At 42.1% G+C, this 13,021-nt stretch overlaps 2 protein-coding genes across 2 annotated transcripts in view; one reads left to right on the top strand and one right to left on the bottom strand.

Moving 5' to 3' along the window:
• The window catches only part of RNF207 (ring finger protein 207), a 159,585-nt gene that overhangs the window by 77,350 nt on the left and 69,214 nt on the right, over positions 1-13,021 (top strand). Inside the window, exon 6 of the mRNA XM_075328790.1 lies at positions 12,805-12,949. Within this exon, the coding sequence (XP_075184905.1) occupies positions 12,805-12,949 (145 nt within the window). The remainder of the gene's footprint in view (positions 1-12,804; positions 12,950-13,021) is intronic.
• The window catches only part of LOC142256854 (intelectin-1-like), a 70,895-nt gene that overhangs the window by 6,336 nt on the left and 51,538 nt on the right, over positions 1-13,021 (bottom strand). Inside the window, exons 2-4 of the mRNA XM_075328789.1 lie at positions 9,556-9,639; positions 3,168-3,326; positions 2,546-2,793 (exon numbers count right to left, since the gene is read on the bottom strand). Coding sequence (XP_075184904.1) covers positions 2,546-2,793; positions 3,168-3,326; positions 9,556-9,628 — 480 coding nt within the window. The 5' untranslated portion in view covers positions 9,629-9,639. The remainder of the gene's footprint in view (positions 1-2,545; positions 2,794-3,167; positions 3,327-9,555; positions 9,640-13,021) is intronic.

Below are 13,021 nucleotides of genomic sequence, written 5' to 3'. Positions count from 1 at the left end.
CACTCCCAGCTGCAATATGAGAGTTTTCACATCCAAATCGGAGAAAGGGTTTAGGAATCATAGCTCTGTAATGCATAGCCTCCTCTTTTTCAAGGGACCAAAAGTAATTGGACAAGGGACTCTAAGGGCTGCAATTAACTCTGAAGGCGTCTCCCTCATTAACCTGTAATCAATGAAGTAGTTAAAAGGTCTGGTGTGTGTTTTTGCATTTGGAAGCTGTTGCTGTGACCAGACAACATGCGGTCTAAGGAACTCTCAATTGAGGTGAAGCAGAACATCCTGAGGCTGAAAAAAAAGAAAAAATCCATCAGAGAGATAGCAGACATGCTTGGAGTAGCAAAATCAACAGTCGGGTACATTCTGAGAAAAAAGGAATTGACTGGTGAGCTTGGGAACTCAAAAAGGCCTGGGCGTCCACGGATGACAACAGTGGTGGATGATCTCCGCATACTTTATTTGGTGAAGAAGAACCCGTTCACAACATCAACTGAAGTCCAGAACACTCTCAGTGAAGTAGGTGTATCTGTCTCTAAGTCAACTGTAAAGAGAAGACTCCATGAAAGTAAATACAAAGGGTTCACATCTAGATGCAAACCATTCATCAATTCCAAAAATAGACAGGCCAGAGTTAAATTTGCTGAAAAACACCTCATGAAGCCAGCTCAGTTCTGGAAAAGTATTCTATGGACAGATGAGACAAAGATCAACCTGTACCAGAATGATGGGAAGAAAAAAGTTTGAAGAAGAAAGGGAACGGCACATGATCCAAGGCACACCACATCCTCTGTAAAACATGGTGGAGGCAACGTGATGGCATGGGCATGCATGGCTTTCAATGGCACTGGGTCACTTGTGTTTATTGATGACATAACAGCAGACAAGAGTAGATGGATGAATTCTGAAGTGTACCGGGATATACTTTCAGCCCAGATTCAGCCAAATGCCGCAAAGTTGATCGGACGGCGCTTCATAGTACAGGTGGACAATGACCCCAAGCATACAGCCAAAGCTACCCAGGAGTTCATGAGTGCAAAAAAGTGGAACATTCTGCAATGGCCAAGTCAATCACCAGATCGTAACCCAATTAAGCATGCATTTCACTTGCTCAAATCCAGACTTAAGATGGAAAGACCCAGAAACAAGCAAGACCTGAAGGCTGCGGCTGTAAAGGCCTGGCAAAGCATTAAGAAGGAGGAAACCCAGCGTTTGGTGATGTCCATGGGTTCCAGACTTAAGGCAGTGATTGCCTCCAAAGGATTCGCAACAAAATATTGAAAATAAAAATATTTTGTTTGGGTTTGGTTTATTTGTCCAATTACTTTTGACCTCCTAAAATGTGGAGTGTTTGTAAAGAAATGTGTACAATTCCTACAATTTCTATCAGATATTTTTGTTCAAACCTTCAAATTAAACGTTACAATCTGCACTTGAATTCTGTTGTAGAGGTTTCATTTCAAATCCAAAGTGGTGGCATGCAGAGCCCAACTCGCGAAAATTGTGTCACTGTCCAAATATTTCTGGACCTAACTGTAGCAGGGACACATATATGAGATAATCTCAGCACAGGAACAATTTTCTTTAACCCGTCCAATTTTTAAACTTATTTTTATTCCAAGTGCTATTAATTAAAAGGTACTTTATTAGTTCTCTGTCACACCCAGAGCACTTAATTCCACTTTTGCATATGAATGAAAACATTAACTACTCAGGAATGCAGCAACAGATAAAAGATATAAAGGTGTCAATTGGTTTACATTTCAAGGACCTACATGCCCATATGTCCAATTTGGGTGATTGATCCTATTGACAGGGTCAGCTAAAAGCAAATCAGTTGTAGCCCCATTGATGCCTCTATGTAATGTCTAGAGAGCAATTCTATTCCACCAGTGAATTACGGCCCAAAAACCTATGTTCTTATCAACTGACAGGTTATAAAAAACCTGTGCTTGAGGATGAGAGTAAATCAGCTGAGTAGCTCACACTGAGTGACACCTTTGAGCCTGGCCATGGGGCATCACTAAAACCAGTTAGGAGATCAAGCTTGCCAAATGACACAATAAGTATGCATATGTATGCCGATAAATAGACACGTAGCCATAGGTCCAATCTAATAAATGGAAAAAATTAAGCAGCACTCCAATTTGTTCACGCAAAAAGGTGGAGGACTCTTTAGTAGCTCATGTGGCATTGTTTCAGTTCCACAACATAACCTTTTTCAAGCCTTGGAAAAGGTTCTGTTGTGGAACTGAAACGTTGCCACATGGGCTAATACAGAGGCCTTCACCTTTATGCGTGAACAAATTGGAGTGCTGCTTAATTTTTTCAATTTAGTAGATATATTAGATAGATAGACAGCCATCACTGGCCCATTTCGACAGCTCTTGGAATGGTCCTCTACATGTAGATCAAGTTGTGAATTCATGTTTTGATAATGGGCCAAATGTTGTATCTAACACATTCAGGGACAGAACATTCTCATTTGGAATCAGACCCTGTTCCCCAAATACACGTTGCCCAGTTTTAGTCTATAATTTACATTTTTTACCTTGTAGTCATCACTGGTGGCACCTCCAGGGGAACCGAAAGTGGCATAGTTTGCCCAGTTGCCATCTCCTTGAGGACTTTCTGGGCGATTACCTTGTTGGCTGGACCAGCGATCCCCCACAGTACACCTTCCATACACGTCATTCTCATGGACACTAGCCACCAAGGTCCAGCCGCCCCCTCTGGTGGTCATGTCACAGAAGGTTTGGTAGTTTTCCCCAACAGTAGTCATTAGAGTATATATCCCATCTGCCAGAGCAAAAGCAACTTAGATTTCATTTTAATTAGTAATATTAAATTCACACATACAGTATGTATCTGGATATTCTCAGCCCAGGAGATATGTGGGTAATGGTCATGGGGACAACCGATAATCGAACAGCTCTACGGTTGGACTCCACTCAGGCTGAAATGACTGATACCAGCAAACATTAGATTAGATTCTGCAAAGCACATAGAGATACCATAGACTGGATTTAGTAGCCCTTTAAATAAGCCCATGATGATATCTGCTGAGTGTAATTCTAGCAGGCACCTTGCACTGGTTAGGAGGCGATACCTGAGAACCTGTAACACAAGATATGACCATGATACCGTCATTGTAATCACATCCACAGAGTTACCTGTTGCATTTGGTTCAAAGAGCTTGATCTCCTTGCAGCTCCTGTAGCCGTGTATATAAGGCACCATAATGGGGTCCGGCACAGGGGGTTCAACGTCGTCATTCCAGCACGCCAGCAGGTTCATGATGTTCTCTTTCTTCTTGGAAATTGAACAGTTTTCTAATCAAATACAGAAGAGACAGATATTGCAGGTGGTAATCCATGTTCACGTCATTCTACAGTGTGTCCACCCATATCCTGTCCACCGCCATTAACTTGAGAACGGCGGCAGCTATAGATATAGAAGTGGTGTCTAGGTATAGTAAAGTAGCCATGCGCTACGCAATGAAACCACTTATAGCGCCACATGGTGGAAAACAACAGAGTTAGCATTTTTTATCTCGAAAACGGAACGAGATAGAGAAAAAAAGTGAATTACAAAGTTGTAGGGCATCATCAATTCAATACGAATCGACACCTTGCATACAGAAATGCTATGATATGATACCCATGACCCCCCCACAAAATATTGAATGCTGGTCATGCATATGGTGCTCATTTAACTTTGATGCTCAAAGTGGCCCCCGTCAGCTGCAATGCACATCTGGACTCTGGACAGCATACTGTATCTTGCTGCACATTGTGCAATATGGTAGGTGACACGTTTGCACAAGCATCTGTGATACGTCGTCGTAGGTCCTGCAATGTTGGAGGAGGGGTCGCATACACCTGCTGTTTGATGTGACCTCACAGAAAGAAGTCCAATGGGGTCAGGTCAGGTAAGCGTGGAGGCCACTCCACGCAGCCACCATACCCAATGACTTGTAGGAAGGTCTCCATGAGGTATTGCTTCACGTCCGCAGCCTTGTGAGTTTTACACGCTCTAATCATAGCATTTCTGTATGCAAGGTGTCGATTCGTATTGAATTGATGATGCCCTACAACTTTGTAATTCACTTTTTTTCTCTATCTCGTTCCGTTTTCGAGATAAAAATTCTAACTCCATTGTTTTCCACCAGGTGGCACTATAGGTGGTTTCATTGCGTAGCGCATGGCTACTTTACTATACCTAGACACCACTTCTATGCCAATAGCTGCCGCCGTTCTCAAGTTAATTGCTGTGGACAGGATATGGGCGGACACACTGTATAGCCTTTCTTTATTCAGACTAAATCCATATTGCACCACTGCACCCTGTACCGGTGTAGGTAAGGCAGGATCGCTCATTAGGCAAGGTCATACACAGGTGTACTACAGAGTAAGCCCTGGAGTCCTTTGCTCAGTCTATAGAAAGGGCCCCCACCTGTCATCTGACATTTATAGTACTAGTGTCTTCTGTCTTTCGTCTGGGCCAAGGTGTAACTGCATGTTCAGCACTCTTATAACTATGCCCCTGGACTTCATATCTTGCTGATCACTGAGGATCCGACCGCTGGACTTCCAAGGAGCCCGAAATTGGAGTTCTGGAACCTAAAAAAAGGTGCTTCAAAACCTGTTCTTGAATGGAGCAGAGGTGTGCATGCTCAAGCCTCCACTCCATTCATTGTCTTTGAGACTGCCTAGTATAGTATTTGGCTTTCGTCATCAATCCCATAGACAATGAATAAAGTGGAGGCTGCACTTGCTCACCTTTGCGCTATTTAAGATGATGCTCCAAAGGTCATTTTCAGGGTTCTTGGGGGTTAAAGCAGTCAGATCCCAAGTTATCAGCAACTATCACATATTCCATGGATAGGGGGTCATTTGCATTTCGGGGAAATCCTTAACCACCACAGTGGTATGTGACAGACATATGGATAATTTATCAAGGCCTATACATAAAAATTAGCAAATTTTGGCACACACCAAAGCAGTTTTAAAATTGTTGTCAGAGCTGACCAGGACTGGAGTAAAAATGACAAAAGTTTCAAAATTTAAGCACAACGTTGCATTGCACAAAAACATTACAATGTTTTTATCAGTTTTCCTCCAAAAAAACTGGTGAAAACTGCTTGAAGAATTAGGGACCAAGACTCCGAACTTTACGGTGCTTTAACCACATTTAAAAAAAAAAAAAAAGGCTGCCTTGGCTTTATGGGTAGGGGTAGGCCAAATGTAGCCCAACAGATTTACCATAATTTACATCAAATTTGCCTAAATCATAGCTGGAATCTGTGACATCTGATAGCTAGTGCAGATTATGGTTTGTGGAGTATGGCCAGCCCAAACTGTACCTATAATAAACTTGTGTATCTATTTAAGACGGGTTCCTCCTATAGAAACAGAAAATCAACAGCAGAAATGAAAAAAAACATATGGTCTAACATGTCATCCTAATTTCCTTTATTTTTTGAATACACTGATTTATCCCAGGGAACTTTTTCTTATTTTGTTTTTATTACTTTCCCAAAAAATGTAGCACTTTTTTTTTCTAGCAAAATTTAAAAGTTGGCCTAGTGTTAACTTATCCCATGTTCTTAGTAAATTTATAAAAAAAAATGCCTAAAATAAACCTGGGTTCCAAATCAAGTGAAATTTGAAATCTTTTACTTAGGCTAGTTTCACACTTGCGTTGGACGGGATCCGTAGCGTTGCGTTGTGTGACGCATGCAACAGATGCGTTGCATATAGTGGCACAACGGATGCTACGGATAGTACAAAATAACGCAATCCGTTATAGGTTTTTTTTTCCTTGACTTTACACATCTGGGCATGCGCAGTTGTGTAAAGACGGATGCGTTAACGGAATCCGTCAAAATGACGGATTCTAACGGAATCCGCCACCATAGACGTCCATTATAAAAACAACGGACGCCGACGGAATCCTGCAGGTTGTGTTTTTTTGACACTCCGCCAAGTGCAGAAAAACGCTACATGCAGCGTTCCATCCGCCCGACGGTCACTGACGGTCAGCGTCAAAATAACTGATGCGCCGCGGGGCGGATGCAACGCAAGACCATCCGTTGTTATCTGTAGCTAATAGAAGTCTATGAGGAATATAACGGTTTCCTGCAACGGTTACCGTAATTCCTCAAGGCTGCGGATAGCAACGGAAGCCGTCCAACACAAGTGTGAAAGTACCCTTATTCCAACATCTCAGTAATTATCGATATTCTCCATATTAGGTGAATGCGGTCAGCTTTCGGATACACCCAAGACAGGAGTCATCGGAACTTAGCCGCGTCGTGCGTCAAACCAAAGATGTCTAATATATTTTGTGGACAATATTGCATTTTTAACAATTTGTAACCTATAATATATTGGTTCCATTGGAACTGCACCCACATTGTGTGATCACTGTCACCCTCTATACTTTTAGGCTACTTTCACACATCCGGTTGTAGCAGTGCGGCACAATCCGGCGCTCTGCTGAAAAAACGAAACCGGTTTTTTTTTGCTGCCGGTTTCGTTTTTTCCAGCATTGACTTGCATTGGCGCCGCATTGTGCCGCATGGGTTTGCGTTACGTCCGGTTTTTGCCGCATGCGGCAGATTTAGCCGATGCGGCGGCCGGATGGAACATTCCCTGGCACATTTTTGTTGCTCTGGCAAAAAAAAACGCATCGCGCCGCATCCGGCCGCTGCGGCACATTTTTCAATACATGCCTATGGATGCCGGATACGGCAAAAGCCGTATCCGGCCACCGCATGCGATTTCTTCCACTGTGCATGCTCAGTATCGTGCCGCAACCTGAAAAAAACGGACGGGCCGCATGTAAAAACTTATGCAAAGGATGCGGTGTTTTCGCCGCATCCGTTGCATAGGTTTTACAGCCGGATTGAGCCGCAGTGCTCAAACCAGATGTGTGAAAGTAGCCTTAGACCGTCATTTTTTTCACCAGTCCTCATAGAGTGTATTAAATATTTTATAAACATTTTTTTCATATTTTAGCTTTCGTTAACAATTCAACTAGTTTAAGTCTTGATATTAAATTAGTTAAGGTCCCCATACATTTTAGACCAAAGTCAGACCAACGTGACAATAATAGTAGGATTATCCGATAGTGTAATGTGTATCTGAGCCTCCAGATTCTCTCCAGACAGGTTATTTCAGTAGCCGAGCACTTCTGTGTATGGTGGTGTCATATGGCCGACAGCTATCTTTTGTATTTGGGAATCTTTACTTATATATATATATATATATATATATGCACACAGTACAGACCAAAAGTTTGGACACATCTTCTCATTCAAAGAGTTTTCTTTATTTTCATGACTCTAAAAATTGTAGATTCACATTGAAGGCATCAAGACTATGAATTAACACATGTGGAATGAAATGCTTAAAAAAGTGTGAAACAACTGAAAATATGTCTAATATTCTAGGTTCTTCAAAGTAGCCACCTTTTGCTTTGATTACTGCTTTGCACAATCTTGGCATTCTCTTGATGAGCTTCAAGAGGTAGTCACTGGAAATGGTTTTCCAACAGTCTTGAAGGAGTTCCCAGAGATGCTTAGCACTTGTTGGCCCTTTTGCCTTCACTCTGCGGTCCAGCTCACCCCAAACCATCTCGATTGGGTTCAGGTCTGGTGACTGTGGAGGCCAGGTCATCTGGCGTAGCATCCCATCACTCTCCTTCTTAGTCAAATAGTCCTAACACAGCCTGGAGGTGTGTTTGGGGTCATTGCCCTGTTGAAAAATAAATGATGGTCCAACTAAACACAAACCGGATGGAATAGCACGCCGGTGCAAGATGCTCTGGTAGCCATGCTGGTTCAGTATGCCTTCAATTTTGAATAAATCCCCAACAGTGTCACTAGCAAAGCACCCCCACACCATCACACCTCCTCCTCCATGCTTCACGGTGGGAACTAGCTATGTAGAGTCCATCCGTTCACCTTTTCTACAAAGACACGGTGGCTGGATCCACAGATTTCCACTGTTCTATTGTCCATTCCTTGTGTTCTTTAGCCCAAACAAGTCTCTTCTGCTTGTTGCCTGTCCTTAGCAGTGGATTCCTAGCAGCTATTTTACCATGAAGGTCTGCTGCAAAAAGTCTCCTCTTAACAGTTGTTCTAGAGATGAGAAGGTGTCCAAACCTTTGGTCTGTACTGTATATATACATAATACAAATAATATATGCTGTATATATACACAAATTTTATATATATACATATATATATATATATATATATATATATATATATATATAGATAGATAGATAAATATATATATAAGCATATATAATATATTTATATATATATTTATCTATCTATGTGTATATATATATATATATATATATATATATATATATAAAATTTGTGTATATATACAGCATATATTATATACATATATATCATTTTTTTGTAAAAAACTAAAAATATTTCCAACCCCGTAGACCTTGCTCCTTTGTTAGTGACTTGAAACTAACTATATAAATTACTATAGGCATGTTTCAATTCACTTAAAGGGAACCTTTCAGGTGGAACTTCTACCTAAAACTAAAGGCATGGCTATAAAGACCCTCTCACACTGAGAAAATTGATTACCTTTGGTGCAGAAATCTGCCCGATCGTTGCTGAAAAATAAGGCATTGAATTTATATGCAAATGAGTTGCAAGTGCTTTGGGGCACAGTGAAGCACTTAATCCTCCAGCCCTCATATCTTATTCCCCATAAGGCATTTGCCTTCTGCGGTTAGCTGGTGCCTCTTGCCGAGATCTAGAACTGGACTTTCCTGTCGATCAAATGCAGGAGGCAGACTGTGGGCGGGGAATAAGGGGTGAGAGGCGGAGAGCAGAGGTGCTTTGCCACGCCCTGAAGCACTTGCAACTCATTTGCATATATCTTCAATGCTTGATTTCGCAGCAATGGCAAAGCAGATTTCTACAAGGGTATCAATTTACTCAGCGTGAGAGCTTCTATACAACTAATACATTTTTAAGGTAGAAATTCCTCCTGACGGGTTTCCTTTAATATTAATTTTTCTACTACCTCTGCTGGAATTTTGTTCCAATCATCTACAACTATTTCAGTAAAATAATATTTTCTTATATTGGCTCTAACACTTCCCCCCAATTCATTCAGAGTGTCCCCCCAAAGAGACAGCTAAAGAGTTCACATACGTTCATGACAGCAGCTCCAAAAAGTTAAAAACAGATGACCCCATAACTAGTCCTGTAGACCTGTGTAGTGTGACCAGCTGGTACCCGTTTAAAGATGCTTGGCTGAACTGGAGAAAGTGGTAAATGTGGTACCGCTCTAGTTCAGAGGGTCAGTCCTGCCATAATCTGTATTCTCAGCCCTCAATAGGTTCCCTTAGAGGGGCAGCTATTTATTTAATATATCATCAATATAAATTCTATTAAAAAACAAAAAGGCGCTGAGTCATCTGTGACCTTTTTATGGTCACTATATATAGTACAAGGTATACAGGACAGTTGTAAGAAGTAAGTATAGCCGACCCCTCACTCACTGAGATACTACTCACCACATGACGTGCAGGTAAGAATATCTCTCTCACCAACCACCAGGGGGAGCAGGAGCACAAAGTGCAGGAACATTTTGGTCCCAGCTGTGAAGAAAAAATGTTGGGTGTCAGTATACAGCACAATATTCAGCACAATATACAGCACAATATATAGCATAATATATAGCACAATATTACAGAAAAAATAGTGTAATAACAACTACATATTAATAATAATAACAATAATATATGTCTATATTTAGACAGGGAGAGATGGACACAAAGAGAGACGGACACAGAGAGAGACGGACACAGAGAGAGACGGACAGACAGAGAGACAGAAAGAGAGACAGAGATAAACAGATAGAGAGACAGACAGAGAGAGACAGACAGAGAGAGACATGCAGACAGACAGAGAGGGAGAGTCATGGAAAGAGACAGAGAGACACTTAGTTACTATACCGGGCAATGCCAGGTACTACAGCTTGTGTGTGTGTATATATATATATATATATATATATATATATATATATTAGCTGTAGTACCCGGCGTTGCCCAGGATAGTAACTGTCTCTCTGTCTCTCTCCCAGTCTGTCTGTGTGTCGCTGTCTGTCTGTCTCTCTGTCTCTGTCTGTCTGTTTCTATCTCTCTGTCTGTATTTGTATCAGTCTATCTGTCTCCATCTCTGTGTCTGTTTGTCTCTCTATATCTCTGTCTGTCTCTTTCCCCGTCTGTCTCTTTCCCCAGCTGTCTCTTTCCAGGGCTGTCTCTTTGCCTGGCTGTCTCTTTGCCCGGCTGTCTCTTTCCAGGGCTGTCTCTTTTCCCGGCTGTCTCTTTGCCTGGCTGTCTCTTTGCCCAGCTGTATCTTTGCCTGGCTGTCTCTTTCCCCATCTGTTTCTTTCCAGGGCTGTCTCTTTGCCCATCTGTCTCTTTCCAGGGCTTTCTCTTTGCCTGGCTGTCTCTTTCCAGGGCTGTCTCTTTGCCCGTCTGTCTCTTTGCCCATCTGTCTCTTTGCCCGTCAGTCTCTTTCTGTCTCTCTATCCGTCTCCTCACCGACATCTTATTACCTCACACATAAGCTTCTTATACTAACAGTTTATTTTGTTCCTATAGCAACCACTGACAGTTGCTATTAATAGCTTGTAGCCTATATTCAGTTTAATGATAGTAACTGTAAAGCGCAGGGTTAAATTTTCCTGTCAAAAACATAGTCTATGACGTTCCCTGAGTCACATGGGGCGTCTGTGCAAAAGTTCGTGATTGTTAATGCAACGGTGCAAATTCCTTTAGTGGACATACACACATACATACACTCAGCTTTATATATTAGATATATACACTATACTAGGTGCAGGGGTTACACCACAGAGCTTAGGGGCACCCAGACAGTGATGCTGGGGCCCTGTTGGATGCAGCAGGCAGTTGTTATGCTTCTAATTGTTAATGTTCCACTTACTAATCAATATCCGAATATTCACGTAAAACGCCTAAATGGTGGCATATTGGTAGCGCTTTATGATCCTTAGAAAACTGACTCTTGGGGCCACCACTAATCATAGGAGTGAAGACAACTGAGCACTGTATTAGGGTTCTGCTGTAATATTCTGCAGTTTCTTGGTTGTGAGAGTCACTATGCAGAGAAAAAGTAGAAGGGGATGTGGCGCTACACCTCTCCTTCATTCCCTTTTTTGCAATGATGACCATTGCAGAGTGGCTTACCTTGTGGCGTGTAGGTCTAGTTGGGGGCGGTGAACAGTTGGGGGTCCACTGATCCGTCAGCAGCCAGGAGAGAAGACAGCCAGCGTCCTATACTGTCCCCATCTACTGCCATCACAGCACAACGTGACTCCTCTGCTCGGCTGTCAGTCAATGTTTAATTGAATAGTCTTAATTTGGTGTGTGTCTCGTCTAATGACCTGCAGGATAGGAAAAGTGTCACCTTCTGCTTGGTGCCCTCCAACTCGCTCCCATGAAACAGGAGTGCCAAGCCGGTGAGATAGTGATTCAGGTTCATGTCTCTTCTGGAAACTCTTCATGGGGGCAGGAATTAGGCTCAGCATTTACTTCCATTTCCCTCCTTGCAATTTTACTTTTCCTCTGTCACAAGTATTCTTGTCTGTACTAAATAGAGTAGAGAAGGTCACTGCCTCCTGCAAAGTCATCATACTGCACGCCTGAAATGATCTGTGCTGCTGTGGACTTTGATCATTCATCTTTCAATTTTTGAAATTATGTCCATGATTTCATAACACTGACCCTCACAACTTAATGACACAAATGCTCAGGTCACAGCTTCCCCAAAAACTAAGCCTGCACAGTCCTGATACACAGCGCTCTCCCTGACGTATCCAACATCATTGTTGGTCATCATTTCTGCTCAGCATGAATAAACTTTCATCAGTGAACAGCGAGTCCCACTGGTCCTTGTCCAGTGTAGATGACCCCTGTGCCTGGTGATGTGATCAGGTCCCCTTTCAGGTCATCTAACACGCAGATCACATTGCTGATGTAAATGGTTTCAGATGGTCTGATATGATACTTGGTGCCTATCACCTCCCTTAAACGTGCCTGGAGTTGTGTGGCATTCATCATCCAGTTCCGAAGGGCATTGATCACAGTGAAGCGGTCATTAGTGTGTGATGTGGCCTTTGGCTGGAGTCACACAAGCGATTAAAAAAAATCAGTTCAGTAAAGTTGGACAAGTGAAATCCGTTTGATATTCTATATATGATGCGAGTGTACAATTTTTTTTTTCTAATCTAGCGTCTGTATCAAATGCCTTTCTGTGACTCTTCCAGTCTCTCTGTGTCTCTGTACAACCTGCTGGTGACACTCTAAGCTCAGTGGTCTCTTCTGTCTGAGAACATCCTGCTTGAAGCCTCACAATGGAGCTGTACTGCTGATAAATTGTTAAGTGTTGTGTTGGTCTCATGATGTCAAAATGTGAACAGTATGATGAGGACGGTTTAATACCAATTCTAATTGAACCACAACATTTATGGGTGATTTATGAATCAAACTCCTGTTGTGAATTTTGCCATTAAGCTCCTTGTTAGAGAACAGCAATTGTGCAAAAAGTCATGAAACAATGAAGAGTCGGACATGAGCATCCAAAAGATTAGAGAAGGTCGCATTAAGTTCACCTGAAAAGGTTACAGGGCATTGTAGGGTCATCCTGACATTTCACCCGAAAGCCATTTAAATATACCTAACTTTTTGTGAGTAGTGTACAGTATATGCATAATGCAGCTATTCTTCTTCTTGTTCCAGGAGGGTGACATGATGTATTTCTGTAATACCTGCAATCAGCCACTATGCATGAAGTGCAGAGATGAAACCCATAAAGCTAAAATGTTCTCCTGCCATGAGATTGTGCCTCTAAGTAAACGAGCAAAGGATATTCACAAGAAATGTGGTAAGTGATGTCATACCGCGCCTTACATCATGGCTCATGGAAGCGTTCATTAATGGTACAGGAGTGCTGGGG

The sequence above is a fragment of the Anomaloglossus baeobatrachus genome, chromosome 11, assembly GCF_048569485.1.
Source record: "Anomaloglossus baeobatrachus isolate aAnoBae1 chromosome 11, aAnoBae1.hap1, whole genome shotgun sequence".
NCBI lineage: Eukaryota > Metazoa > Chordata > Amphibia > Anura > Aromobatidae > Anomaloglossus > Anomaloglossus baeobatrachus.
Note: the sequence above shows the minus strand (reverse complement) of the source record. Positions and strands in the feature narration are given on the sequence as shown.